The sequence below is a fragment of the Salmo trutta genome, chromosome 17 (genome assembly GCF_901001165.1).
Source record: "Salmo trutta chromosome 17, fSalTru1.1, whole genome shotgun sequence".
Classification (NCBI taxonomy): Eukaryota; Metazoa; Chordata; class Actinopteri; order Salmoniformes; family Salmonidae; genus Salmo; species Salmo trutta.
In genome coordinates this window covers 17597386-17610177 of record NC_042973.1, presented here as the reverse complement: position 1 = coordinate 17610177, position 12792 = coordinate 17597386, and the positions used below count along the sequence as shown (strand labels likewise).

Here is a 12792-nt window from a genome sequence, read left to right as displayed (position 1 = left end):
GTGCTGTGATGCAAACCAGAAGGGCAGTGATTTAATCAGCAACTGCTTAAGTGGCTGAGGGAGATTCATGTGGCGTGACTGGCACTAAGCTGGCTAGGTAGGAATGTAAAGAAAGGTCTGTTTTGGTCCAGGGCTATTACACCTTCCTGTTCGATCAACATTATCATAAAGAAATCAACATCCAATTTGTCAGGTGACACCAGGATCTTTGTTCAGATGTCTTTGAAGACAAAAGTGCGTCAGGTGGTGATTATACTCAAAACAACTCTGCTTTCATGTCTTCCATGTATAGTCAACTAATGATTTGGGACTGACTTAACCTGTCTGGGCTAGGGGGCAGTATTTTCACAGCCGGATGAAAAACATACCCAATTTAAACAGGTTACTACTCTGGCCCAGAAACTAGAATATGCATATTATTAGTAGATTTGGATAGAAAACACTCTGAAGTTTCTAAAACTGTTTGAATGTCTGTGAGTATAACAGAACTCATATGGCAGGCAAAAACCTGAAAAAAGTCAACCAGGAAGTGGAGGATCTGAAAATTGTAGTTCTTCTTTCTAGTCCCTTTCGAAACTACAGTATCCGTGGGGTTACGTTGCACTTCCTAAGGCTTCCATTTGCTGTCTAAAGCCTTCAGAAAGTGGTTTGAGCATTCTCCTGTCACTGGACAGATAATAGGAGCTCAGTTTCTGAGTGGACTGCCTGGCAACAAAGGGATTGGATATGCGCAGTCACACGAGCACGCTGTTCCTTCTTTTTCTCCTTGAATGAATACGCTATTGTCCGGTTGGAATATTATCGCAATTTTACGTTAAAAATACCATAAAGATTGATTTTAAACAGCGTTTGACATGCTTCTAAGTACGGTAATGGAACATTTTAACTTTTTGTCTCTGGTTCCGAGCTCGCGCGTTATGCCTTTGGATAAGTGATCTGTACGCATGAACAAAACAGAGGTATTTGGACATAAATATGGATTATTTGGAACGAAAAACACATTTCTTGTGGAAGTAGCAGTCCTGGGAGTGCATTCTAACAAAGATCAGCAAAGGTAAGAGAATATTTCTAATACTAATTCTGAGTTTAGGTTGCCCCGAACTTGGCGGGTGTCTGAATAGCTTGCCGTGATGGCTGAGCTATGTACTCAGAATATTGAAAAATGTGCTTTCTCCGTAAAGCTATTTTAAAATCTGACACAGCGGTTGCATCCAGGGGTAGTCTATCTATAATTCTTTAAAATAATTGTTATATATTTTGTCAACGTTTATGATGAGTATTTTTGTAAATTGATGTGCACATTCACTGGACGTTTTGGTGGGAATACATTTTCTGAACATCACGCGCCAAAGTAAAATGCAGTTTTTGGATATAAATATGAACTTTATCGAACAAAACATACATGTATTGTGTAACATAATGTCCTTGGAGTGTCATCTGATGAAGATCGTCAAAGGTTAGTGCTTCATTTAGCTGTGTTTTGGGTTTTATTGACACATGTCCTTGCTTGGAAAATGGCTGTGTGATTATTTTTGTCTATGTACTCTCCTAACATAATCTAATGTTTTGCTTTCGCTGTAAAGCCTTTTTGAAATCGGACAATGTGGTTACATCAAGGAGAAGTGTATCTTTAAAATGGTGTAAAATAGTTGTATGTTTGAGAAAGTTGAATTATGCCATTTTGTTGTTTTTGAATTTGCCGCCCTGATATTTCACTGGCTGTGTCCCGCAGGTGGGATGCTAGCGTCCCATCTAGCCTATAGAAGTTAAGTGGATGCACTTACCCAGAACATGCAGATATCCAGAATAAGTTAAAAAAAAATAATGTATTTGAATTGGGACTGGTGATCTACACTGCACTTAAGCTGAGTTTGCACTCATCAGTAGTTGACTGTATTTACTTGTATGATGTAATAGTATGTACACTGACCTTCTCAGATGAGGCTTCTAGGGATTTTAGGTTGTTGGTCACATTTTTCAACTCCTCCTCCAGATCACTGCATTTACTACCGGGGAATAAAGGAAGAAAAGTACTTGGCATTGGCATCTCAATACTTACATACACAATACTGGAAGGATCTTCACATGTTCATTTCAAGAACCTTTGTTTACCCTCTTATTTTAGTGTAGGAGGCGTGTGCTGCACTTACAGTTCTGAGACCTCGGCCCTCTCCTCAGCTCTCTCCAGTTCTCCCTCAAGGATCACCAGCTTACGGGCCACCTAAGGTAAAGAGATAACACACTCATACTGTTCCACTAATATGGTTAAGGGATAATTCTATGAGTGGATTTAACCCCAGACAGAACAAACTCTATGGAACCATGTGAAGTCTCACCTCCTCGTATTTGCGGTCGGCCTCCTCAGCGATGTGTTTGGCCTCCTTTAGCTGCATCTCCTGCATCTCCATCTTCTCCTCGTCCTTGGATGCCCGGTTCTCGATCACCTTCATGCCTCTGATAGGACAGGACACACAGTAATGTCAGCAACACCCAAGACACAATCAATTTCAAGTATCAGTTACACAGCCCACCCAATATGGAGGCACATTGAATGGTTTAACACATTTAAAATGGCTTTCTGGGAAATATCGCTTTCAGTACGCTATTGAAGGGGCTGGTCATTTGCTAGCAATGGACATGGCATCAAAACCTAGAACAATAAAAAAAATGTCAAAGCAAGCTGCATGTGCCTGGTACTATCCAATGGAAAATGGCATACACAGTGCATTTGGAAAGTATTCAGACCCCTTGACTGTTTCCACATTTTGTTACATTACAGCCTTATTCTAAAACAAATGAAGTAGTTTTTTTTCTCCCCTCATCAAACTACACACAATACCCCATAATTTATTTAACTAGGCAAGTCAGTTATGAACAAATTCTTATTTACAATGACAGCCGTGACAAAGCAAAAACAGGTTTTTCGACATTTTAGCAAATGTATTAAAAATAACAAACTGGAATATCACATTTACATACGTTTTCAGACCCTTTACTCAGTACTTTGTTGAAGCACCTTTGGCAGAGATTACAGTCTTGAGTCTTCTTGGGTATGACACTACAAGCTTGGCACACCTGTATTTGGGGACTTTCTCCCCTTCTTCTCTGCAGATTGGCTGGGGAGTGTTCCTGTACAGCTCTTTTCAGGTCTCTCCGGAGATGTTTGATCGGGTTCAAGTCCGGGCTCTGCCTGGACCACTCAAGGACATTCAGAGACTTATCCCAAAGCCACTCCTGCATGGTCTTGGCTGTGTGCATAGGGTTGGTGTCCTTTTGGAAGGTGAACCGTCACCACAGTCTGAGGTCCTGAGCGCTCTGGAGCAGGTTTTCATCAAGGATCTCTCTGTACTTTGCTCCATTCATCTTTCTCTCGATCCTGAATAGTATCCCAGTCTCTGCCGCTGAAAAACATCCCCATAGCATGACGCTGCCACAACCATGTTTCACCTTAGGGACGGTGTCAGGTTTCCTCCAGACGTGACGCTTGGCATTCAGGCCAAATAGTTCAATCTTGGTTTCATCAGACCAGAGAATCTTGTTTCTCATGGTCAGAGGGTGTTTAGGTACCTTTTGGCAAACTCCAAGTGGGCTGTCATCTGTCTTTTACTGAGGAGTGGCTTCCGTCTGGGCCCTCTACTATAAAGGCCTGATTGTGGAGTGCTGCAGAGATGGTTGTCCTTCAGGAATATTCTACTGTGGGACCTTATATATACACAGGTGTGTGCCTTTCAAAATCATGTCCAATCAATTGAATTTACCACAGATGGACTCCAATCAAGTTGTAAAAACATCTCAAGGATGATCAATGGAAAGAGGACGCACCTGAGCTCAATTACAAGTCTCATAGCAAAGTGTCTGAATACTTATGTAAATAAGGTATCCGTTTTTTTATTTTTAATACATTTGCAAAATGTCTAAAACCTGTTTTTTCTTTGTCATTATGGGGTATTGTGTGTAGATTGAAGAGGAAAAATATTTATTTAATCCATTTCAGAATAAGGCTGTAACGTAACAAAATGTGGAAAAAGTCAAGGGATCTGAATACTTTCTGAATGCACTGTAAATATAAATATGAGGTCAAATTAAAAGGTGAAAGATTATAAATACATCTGTTTCTGTGGCTGGCTGGTACTGACCTCTCGCTCTCGTCCGCAGCCTTCTCGGCCTCCTCCAGTTTCTGCAGCGCAGTGGCCAGCCTCTCCTGGGCCCTGTCCAACTCTTCCTCCACCAGCTGGATCCTGCGGTTCAGACCCGCCACATCACCCTCCGCCTGGGAGAAGAGAGGGGGATGAGAGGTCAAAGGTTAGACATATCAGGGTCACACTGACACAGTAATGTGTTGTACTAGAAAGAAGCACATCCTGCTAAGAGGATGTTCCCTGGATGGTATCCTCACATGGACTCTCCTATCATTGCTATGCGGATGACACTCAACTACTTTTCTCCTCTCCCTTCTGACACCCAGGTGCATGCCTGGCAGATATCTCTGCATGCCTGGCAGATATCTCAGCTTAGATGTCGGCCCACCACCTCAAGCTCAACCTTGACAAGAAGGTGCTGCTCTTCATTCCGGAGAAGACAAGAAGGTGCTGCTCTTCATTCCGGCCCGCTCAAAGACCTCTCCATCCAGATTGACAACGCCACAATGTCCCCCTTCCAGAATGCAGAGAACTTTGGCGTAACCATGGACAACACCCTGTCGTTCTCTGCAAACATCAAAACAGTGACTCGCCCATGTAGGTTCATGCTCTACAACATCCGTAGAGTACAATCCTTGCTCACACAGGAAGTGGCCTAGGTTGTAATCCAGGCACTTGTCATCTCCCGCCTGGACTACTGCAACTTGCTGTTGGCTGGGTTCTCGCTTGTTCCATTAAACCCCTGTAACTTATCCAGAACTCTACTGCCCACCTGGTGTTCAACCTTCCCAAGTTCTCCCATGTCACCCGCTTCTCCGCACACTGCAAAAATGCCTTTTGTGAACTAACATTCGATCTTGACTTTTTTCCCCTCCCCTTACTACCTCTGACTTTGCTGATAGCTACTTTATTGAGGAAAAATGTACTTACTATGACTGTGATGTGGTTGTCCCACCTAGTTATCTTAAGATGAATGCACTAACGAACTGTAAGTTGCTAAATGACTCAAATGTAAATGTTAATGGAAGCCATCATACGGAGGTTAAAGACATCCTCAGTCACCCATACCATGTGTCAGGATCCAACAACAGGGGAATACACAAAGAGCCCATATCCTCTTCATGATCCCTTTCCTATAGTAAAATGACCAAATCGCCCTCTAGTGGCCTCATGGGTGGAATGTTATTAATATTTTTCAGAATTTTGAAATTAAACAGAAAGTCCGGTGTTTCTATGTCAAACGGTTTTATTATAGTTCAGTCTTCTGTGATGTATATAAAGTGTAATATTGGGATGTAAACTCAAAATGTAATACATTTCAACTCTATGTCTGACATGGTACAGTTGCCTTAATTTGTTTAGGCCAATAACCATATGTGTAAGGTGTATACATTTCTTTCAAAGTAGATTTGTTTAAGACTACCAAGAAACACTCTGTGTGACCCTGATTTAGCCCACTGCAGTAAAAGGTCAAGCCAAGGCAATCTATTTGGCTGAGTTCTTGGATGTAAAATTAGTCATGCATTCAGTGTCTAAATAATTAATAACTAATTTACAAAGTGAATTGGAGACAGATGGAAACATTCAAATGGATAGAAGCCACAGTCTTTTAAGGTCAGTAGGTTTAATGATGAATGAGCATCGAACAGAACTACTGATTCCTTTCACTGGAATCTATTTGATTTGATTTAGACAAAATAAGTGGGTCACATGATATCATTTTTTTGGATCCTCTTTACTTGATAAACAATCCAGTTGGTAGAAAGCAAACAGAAAATCAAACCTTTATTTCCTCTCTCAGTCCATAAGCATATCCACCTCCCAGGGAGTAGGCCTAATATTTAAACACAGATTTCAGACAAATACAATGGAAGCTCTCCAGCCAACTCTGACTCAGGTCTTACTACTACTACTCCCACAGTTCAATACAGCACCCACAGGCCTGCCCTTGGCTGACCATGTCCAGACCCAGAATACACAACTAGGCCTCAGGTCTAGGGCCTGGAAGAGAAGCGCTACAGAGATAGAGATGGGGATTACTTTTGGAAAGTGAGGCATAGAGAGAGCTAACAGAGGACTGAGGAAAAGGGTAATTAGGAGTTATTTGTGCAGAGTGAGTGCCATTCCATTCTCTCATGGGCTGGATATTTCAGCTCTGCTCTGGGATGGCTGTGGGAGAGACATGGCTTCCTGCTCTGCTCAGGGCCTGGCGGTTAGTCAGCACTCTCCTTTCTATGCCTCTCTTTTGCTTTCTCCCGATCTATCTTTCAGGCCTGACTGACACCCCACCCTTCCTCCCCCTTCTCTCTCCCTAGTTAATACAGAAGCATGTGCTTAGAGAGGCAGTGGAGGTGGGCAGGAAATGTCCATTAAATGACTGATGAATCAACAGCCAGCCAGCTAAAAGTCTGTCGAATCCAACAAGACAATGAGCGTTTTCTAGACAGGTGCATAAACTGACCACAAAATGAATCATTGTGGATAATACATCATCCCCTAACTTCTTTATGGGGTTTTATGGACATCTGATCAACTGCCAGACAGTTTGAAGAAATGAGGCCTGAAAAAACAGATACAGTTATGAGGCAATTGTCTGGAGAAAGCCTCCACACATAAACAAACATCAATTCTATTCATGAGCGCAGGTCAGTTAGGTATGCATGTCTGTATGTGGCTGTGAAACACGTTCTGATACAGACAGGCAGACAGTTAGCAACAGAGCTACAATAGCTTCCTGAACAGTTGAATGGCTGTTGTGTTGACAAAAAATCAGCAGCATAGAAATATTTTTACTAGCGGATTTACCACTAAAACAATGAGCAATAGAGTTGAGGCAGTAGTTTATAATGGCTATCTAACATCAGACGTTGATTATCATGTGGGGAAATCTGCCCCAGACAGTTCTCTGTGTGTTTTATAGCATGCTTGTCCAGCTACAGATGTAGGATCTTAATTTGATCACCCTGTTGCAGGAGAACTTTTCTGCAACGCAGGAAATTTAAAACTTCTAGTGTATTTGAGGTTTAAAAGGATTCAGACAAAAATGTCCATTAATTATAATCTAATTAATTATAATTTCCTATTGCTGCAGGATTATTTTCCTGCTATAGCAAACTTGCTCAAATAAAGATCCTACATCTGTATATAGTATGCTCCAAAGGTAATTCATTCAGCCATGTCGAGAGAACCAGGTATTCTTCTTCGAGACGCATGATGATGTAAGGTACTTGCATTCAAAAACTGAAGACTCTCAGGGTTGGTTGGAAAAGCATTTTGTTGTTAGTTAGATTCTTTACTGTGTAGCTGAACTATGGACCAGGCCCATACCATATCGATGGTCGCTAAAGAATACTCTGGAGACTTGAAAAGTACCACAAAGAAAAGTATGCAAATATCTTCGCTAATTACCAACTAACTGTCATAACAACTTACAGTCACACCCTATACAGTACATGAGCACATTCCTGTTATTTAGACAAACATGTAAAGACCCTATTTAAGAGAAAGGAAATGGAGTAGGTTTAAAGGGGAAAACGGACAGGAAACCAATCCACACTACATCCTGACCTTCCTCCCTCCCCTCTTTCTCTCTCAGTCAGTTCAGGGTCAGAAGAGAGTGCTTTCTCCTTCTCTCTTTCCCTCTCCCTTTCTCTCCCTCACTCACTCTCCATCTCTCTCCCTTTCCCTAGCCATGCCCTTCCATAGTCAAACAGCATTCTCTGGCTGCCTGAGACACACACCTTATATGGTAAAACATACTCAAGAGAATGTTTGTGGTGCAGTGCCAAGAAGATGTTAGAGAGCAATCACACACACACACACACACACACACACACACACACACACACACACACACACACACACACACACAAAGAGACACACACAGAGAAAAAATGCTTAAATGAAACCATCTGTGAGAACTATATTCAGGAAAAGGAAAGACACCAAGCTAAGGAGGTGCTCTGTTAGCGCTTCCTCTCTCACATATAAATAAGAGGATCCAATTATGAATGGAAGATAGAAAATGTCTAGTGAGAAACTCAACAGACTAAAGTTATGCTAATGGAATGTCTATTATTATGTCATGGCATTAAATATATCAACAATAGTGTATAAAATGAAAAGGGTGTCATTAGCTACAAATGTGGGATCTTAATTTGAGCCAGCTTGCTACAGCAGGAAAATAACAGGCCATTTGTATTATTATGTGGATAATAATTAATGGACATTTTTGTTGGAGTTGATTCCTTTTTTCGGAAGGGAAAATCAGATCTGAAATTTCAAAGTGTAAATTACAAACTTCAGAAGTCTTTTTAACTCCTAGCCATTAGCTTCTGTATATCTGCTGTACCAGCTGACTGTGTTCTGTTGTATTAAGGCCGTTTGAGGCTAGCTGGCAGCTGATGACACAACGAACCCCCACTGACACTAATAACCCACTGCCACAGCATCCTTATCAAGCGCCAGCCGCTCACACCAATACGCTTGATATTCCACCAGCATCTGGAGCGCTAACTCGCTGTATCGCTCACTTTGTCCCATCTCCCTCCCTGTGGCCACGCGACCAGCTTCCTTTACGCTGTGGAGACTTTATATCAATACCAGAGCCTTTTCATAGGCCATGATTATGTAAATGCTGAGCCAAAGATGACAGGGATATACCATTTAGCGTTTCACTTTTTATCCAAAGCGACTTACAACAGTGACTGAATACATTTTCGTATTGATGGCCCCAGCTGGAATCGAACCCAAGACCCTGGTGTCACTAACGCCATTCTCTTATGAACTGAGCTACAAAGAACCAAGGAGGTGAGAGTGAGACATGCATTCATTAGAAAACACATGCCTGTTGTCACTCTCATCCTGAAGAGTCATAAGCATTGAGAGGGAGGGAGGGCTACTACACGTCAGGAATCTAATTATTGCTTCATTTGAGGACAGTGGGGTAATGAAGAGCGTAAGGATTGGGTTTCTATGGAAGTGTTCCAGGCTGGAGCTGTGTTATAGCGCTGGCCCAGTCGTGTTGTGATCCCATCTGTTAGCAGAGACTTGACATGCAAAGACAGCCTCATATAACTAGGCGTTTCAGGAGGAGATATGTAAAGGCAGGCTATTAAACATCAGCCACGTGCTTCTAATGCAGTGCCACAAGCCTTTTCAATGCAAATAGGAAGCTAAATGAACAGAATGGTCAACTCCATCGTATTTCAGCCACATTCAGACCTTGTCCCGTTCCTCATCCTGACTTAAGCCAGCTTCAGAGCGGAGATGGCTCACTGATTTGTTTATGGGTCTGAGAACATGTGCAAAACAACATGTGCTAGCCAACACCAGGAAGTAGTGCGGGTATGCAAATAAGGAAGCGAGAGCTCAATTGGGTCTTAGACCGGAGAGTTAAGTACCAGCAGGTAAAGTAAACATTCCGCCTGTGAAACTATTTACTGGTTTATATATTATGGTGACCCCACAACTCTAAAGCAGTGGACAAGCTTAGGCCTGTCACTATGCGTGGCAGTGGGATCCCTGGTCAACACTAAGTAAGTACAAGCCAACATCCACTCCTTCAAATACTGTACTTCCAAGTTCCAAGGGAGTGCCCTGTGCCCAATGAATGCCAAAATGTATTGCTGTTAAACTTAAATGTGAATAGTCGTGATACTCCCATGGAGAAAGTCCAAAGTTAGATTTTTTTTTTGCAGTGGAAACAGCAAGTAATTCTTTCCCTAGCATGCAATGCATCATGGTGCTATTTGTGTCAGGAAACCACTGGCTAATTACCAGACAGGCCAGTCAACAAATCTAGACCTATTTGGCATTCACTACTGTATATTTACGTGGCTGTCAAAAGCATACAGATCTAAGCAAACAAATGTTCTTTAAAACTTGGTGAGAGGGATAGACTGCCCAGCTAGCACATTTGGTTCCTTGGAAGTTGTGGGAACGTCCGTTTTTGGTTTCCCATTGGTTCTGAGAATGAAGCCATAAGTTTCCTCACCAGTAAAACTGAATGTTTTTGGGGCCTTCCGAGTGGCGCAGTGGTCTAAGGCACTACATCACAGGGTTTGGCCGGGGGGGCTTTACTTGGCTCATCGCGCTCTAGCAACTCCTTGTGGTGATCCAGGCGCCTGCAGGCTGACCTCGGTCGTCAGTTGAATGGCGTTTCCTCCAACACATTGGCGCGGCTGGCAGGTGTTAAGGAGTGCGGTTTGGTGGACCATGTTTCGGAGGACGCATGACTCGACCTTCGCTTCTCCCAAGCGCGTTGGGGAGTTGCAGCGATGTGACAAGATCATAATTGGATATCACGAAATTGGGAAAAAAAAGGGGGTAAAATAAAAAAATAAAAAAAATGTTTATGTTCTGATGACGGAAGTGAACATTCAAAGGAAACAAGCACTCATTAAGATAAGTTGTGGCCAACACACCTGAACACACTTAACAAAATAGGGGATAGAGAGAGTTTTGTCGATGCGGAGAACGGATTGTATACATAATTCTTAAAACGTTCTCTGAACGTTACTAAAGTTTTCATGTCAATGGTCTTAACGTTCTGCGAACGGAATGTATGTTTTTATATTCTTAGAACGTTCTCTGAATGTTATTAAAGTTCTCTTGTGGTTTTTATGTAAAGTTTTCTTAACGTTCTCTGAACAATTTGAGAACATGACTTTAAATACAACTATGAGATAACCTGTAGGAAACGTTATGCTGAAGTACTGAAATTCCGACAGACGAACGTTGTTTCTTAAGGGTCAAACATTAAGGGTCGAACATTACCAAAATTGAAATTAAATGTAACCATGTTTAAACTTTTAGGAAACGTCCTGTTAAAGTAATGAAATACCAAGAAAATAAACATTTTTGTCAAGTTCCTTAAATGTGCTGAGAATGTTCTAAAGCCATGTAACTATCCTGCACCATTCCCAGAAAGTTATGTGAAGGTTTTATGCAAAATAACCATAGGACAACCACGCTCATATGGTTCTCAGAATGTTATGCGCTAGCTGGGTGTGGTCTGCTCTTTACACTTTTATAATAAGTGATTATAAATATCACATTATTCTATAGAAGTCTTTTGATAAGAAATATTTGCAGCACCAACGTCAGTAGCCAACTTCACATAGCAACTGGGTTCTCTTTTAGACCCCCCAGATAATCAGGATGTGTCTGTATCACAGAGTCCAGGCCTGGGAGAAATGTCCAGCATCTGTTAATCTTCCTGCTGATTTGGGCTGCAGCTGTGGCACAGGAAGTGTCGGAGTGGAGCCAACAGGCAGTATCCTGGGCCTGTTCCTCAGGGGCAGGGAGTAGAGAGAAGCTGCGTCTAACCACTGATACCGGGTCAGATACTGTTTCATCCCCCTAATGGTTAAGGCTAGGACTGGGGGTAGGGTAATCTGATTTTAGCTCTGTGGTTTGGAGCAACATGGTCTATATCGAGCCAGAGGCAGTCCCTCCAGGAAGGGTCTAGGAGTAAAGCTAGCTCAGCTTGGGATAGATATCATCCCTCTCCTCTACATGCATAGAATATGGATAATAATCTGAAGTAGGCCTAGAACCTCCAACCGAACCGAAATACTGTACATACTGTGAGAACTGTTGATATGAATATATAGAACCTCAATGAAGCACATCTTTTATTTTGGGACCAACTTTTTATTTCGTCTTGACATTTTCCTTTTTCAGAGGGGGGTTACAAGTACAAAAACAATCAAACAAAATGCATACAAAGATAACCCTGACCCATTCCCCCCTTAGTCCCCATCCACTCGCCTGCATCCTCCCTCCCCACCCGGAAACCATGCTTCCCACCCCTTCCCACCCCATCCAGCAACCAAGGTTGCTTAACAGTTCCTCTCCCACCCATCCATCCCCTGAGTCTCCTCTTAGAATCCTGCCTTACCACCCCTGTCCAGTGGGCCAGAATGCTAAGAAAGCAACAAAAGTCTAAATAAATATATATTGTATAATTGGTTTGTATGTGTGGGGCTTTAGCTGAGATTGTTCTTTACAAAGTCAAGTATTTCTTGATTATCATTCCATGGTGGTTCAACAAAGGCAGAGGGTGTTGTGTGAAGTTAAGTTACGCCTTGCAAGACAAGATTGCCACGTCACTCCAAAATAACATTAAGGCATTCGTTTTAGGCCAATAGTCTCCCTGTTTTAACTATTCAAAAGACAATTCATTACCTCAAGAAAGACAAAAAAAAAATCCCTCTTTTGTGCACCTTGTTCCAATGAAAGAGTTTGTTGTGCCAAGAAATCACCCTGGTTTGCCCCAATTATTCACACATGGGCCCATACACCGTTGAGGTAGCCACACAAGTGCTCACCCAAGACTCAACCACTTCAAGTCTTTTCATCCTTGAACACAGACTAATGGCTTGAGCTTGAAGGGTAGTTTGGGATTTTGGCCCTTATCTACTTCCCCAGAGTCAGATGAACTTGTGGATACCATTTTTATGTCTATGCGTGCAGTTTGAAGGAAGTTGCTATCTAGCGTTTGCGATAGCGCAATGACTGGAAGCTTTGTAAATTACAAACTCCAGAAGCCTTTTTAACTCCTAGCCATTAGCTTCTGTATATCTGCTGTACCAGCTGAATGTGTTCTTCCAGTCATAGCGCTAACGTTAGTTATCATTGGTTCGTGAAA

General features: G+C 42.2%; 1 protein-coding gene across 5 annotated transcripts in view; it reads right to left on the bottom strand.

The window, feature by feature from the left end:
• Nucleotides 1-12792, bottom strand: part of LOC115151754 (tropomyosin alpha-4 chain) — a 30196-nt gene that overhangs the window by 4121 nt on the left and 13283 nt on the right. For all 5 annotated transcript variants that reach the window (XM_029695961.1, XM_029695962.1, XM_029695960.1 and 2 more), the window contains 4 exons: nt 4137-4270; nt 2337-2454; nt 2151-2221; nt 1931-2006 (listed from right to left, as the gene is read on the bottom strand). In XM_029695961.1, the coding sequence (XP_029551821.1) occupies nt 1931-2006; nt 2151-2221; nt 2337-2454; nt 4137-4270 (399 nt within the window). The remainder of the gene's footprint in view (nt 1-1930; nt 2007-2150; nt 2222-2336; nt 2455-4136; nt 4271-12792) is intronic.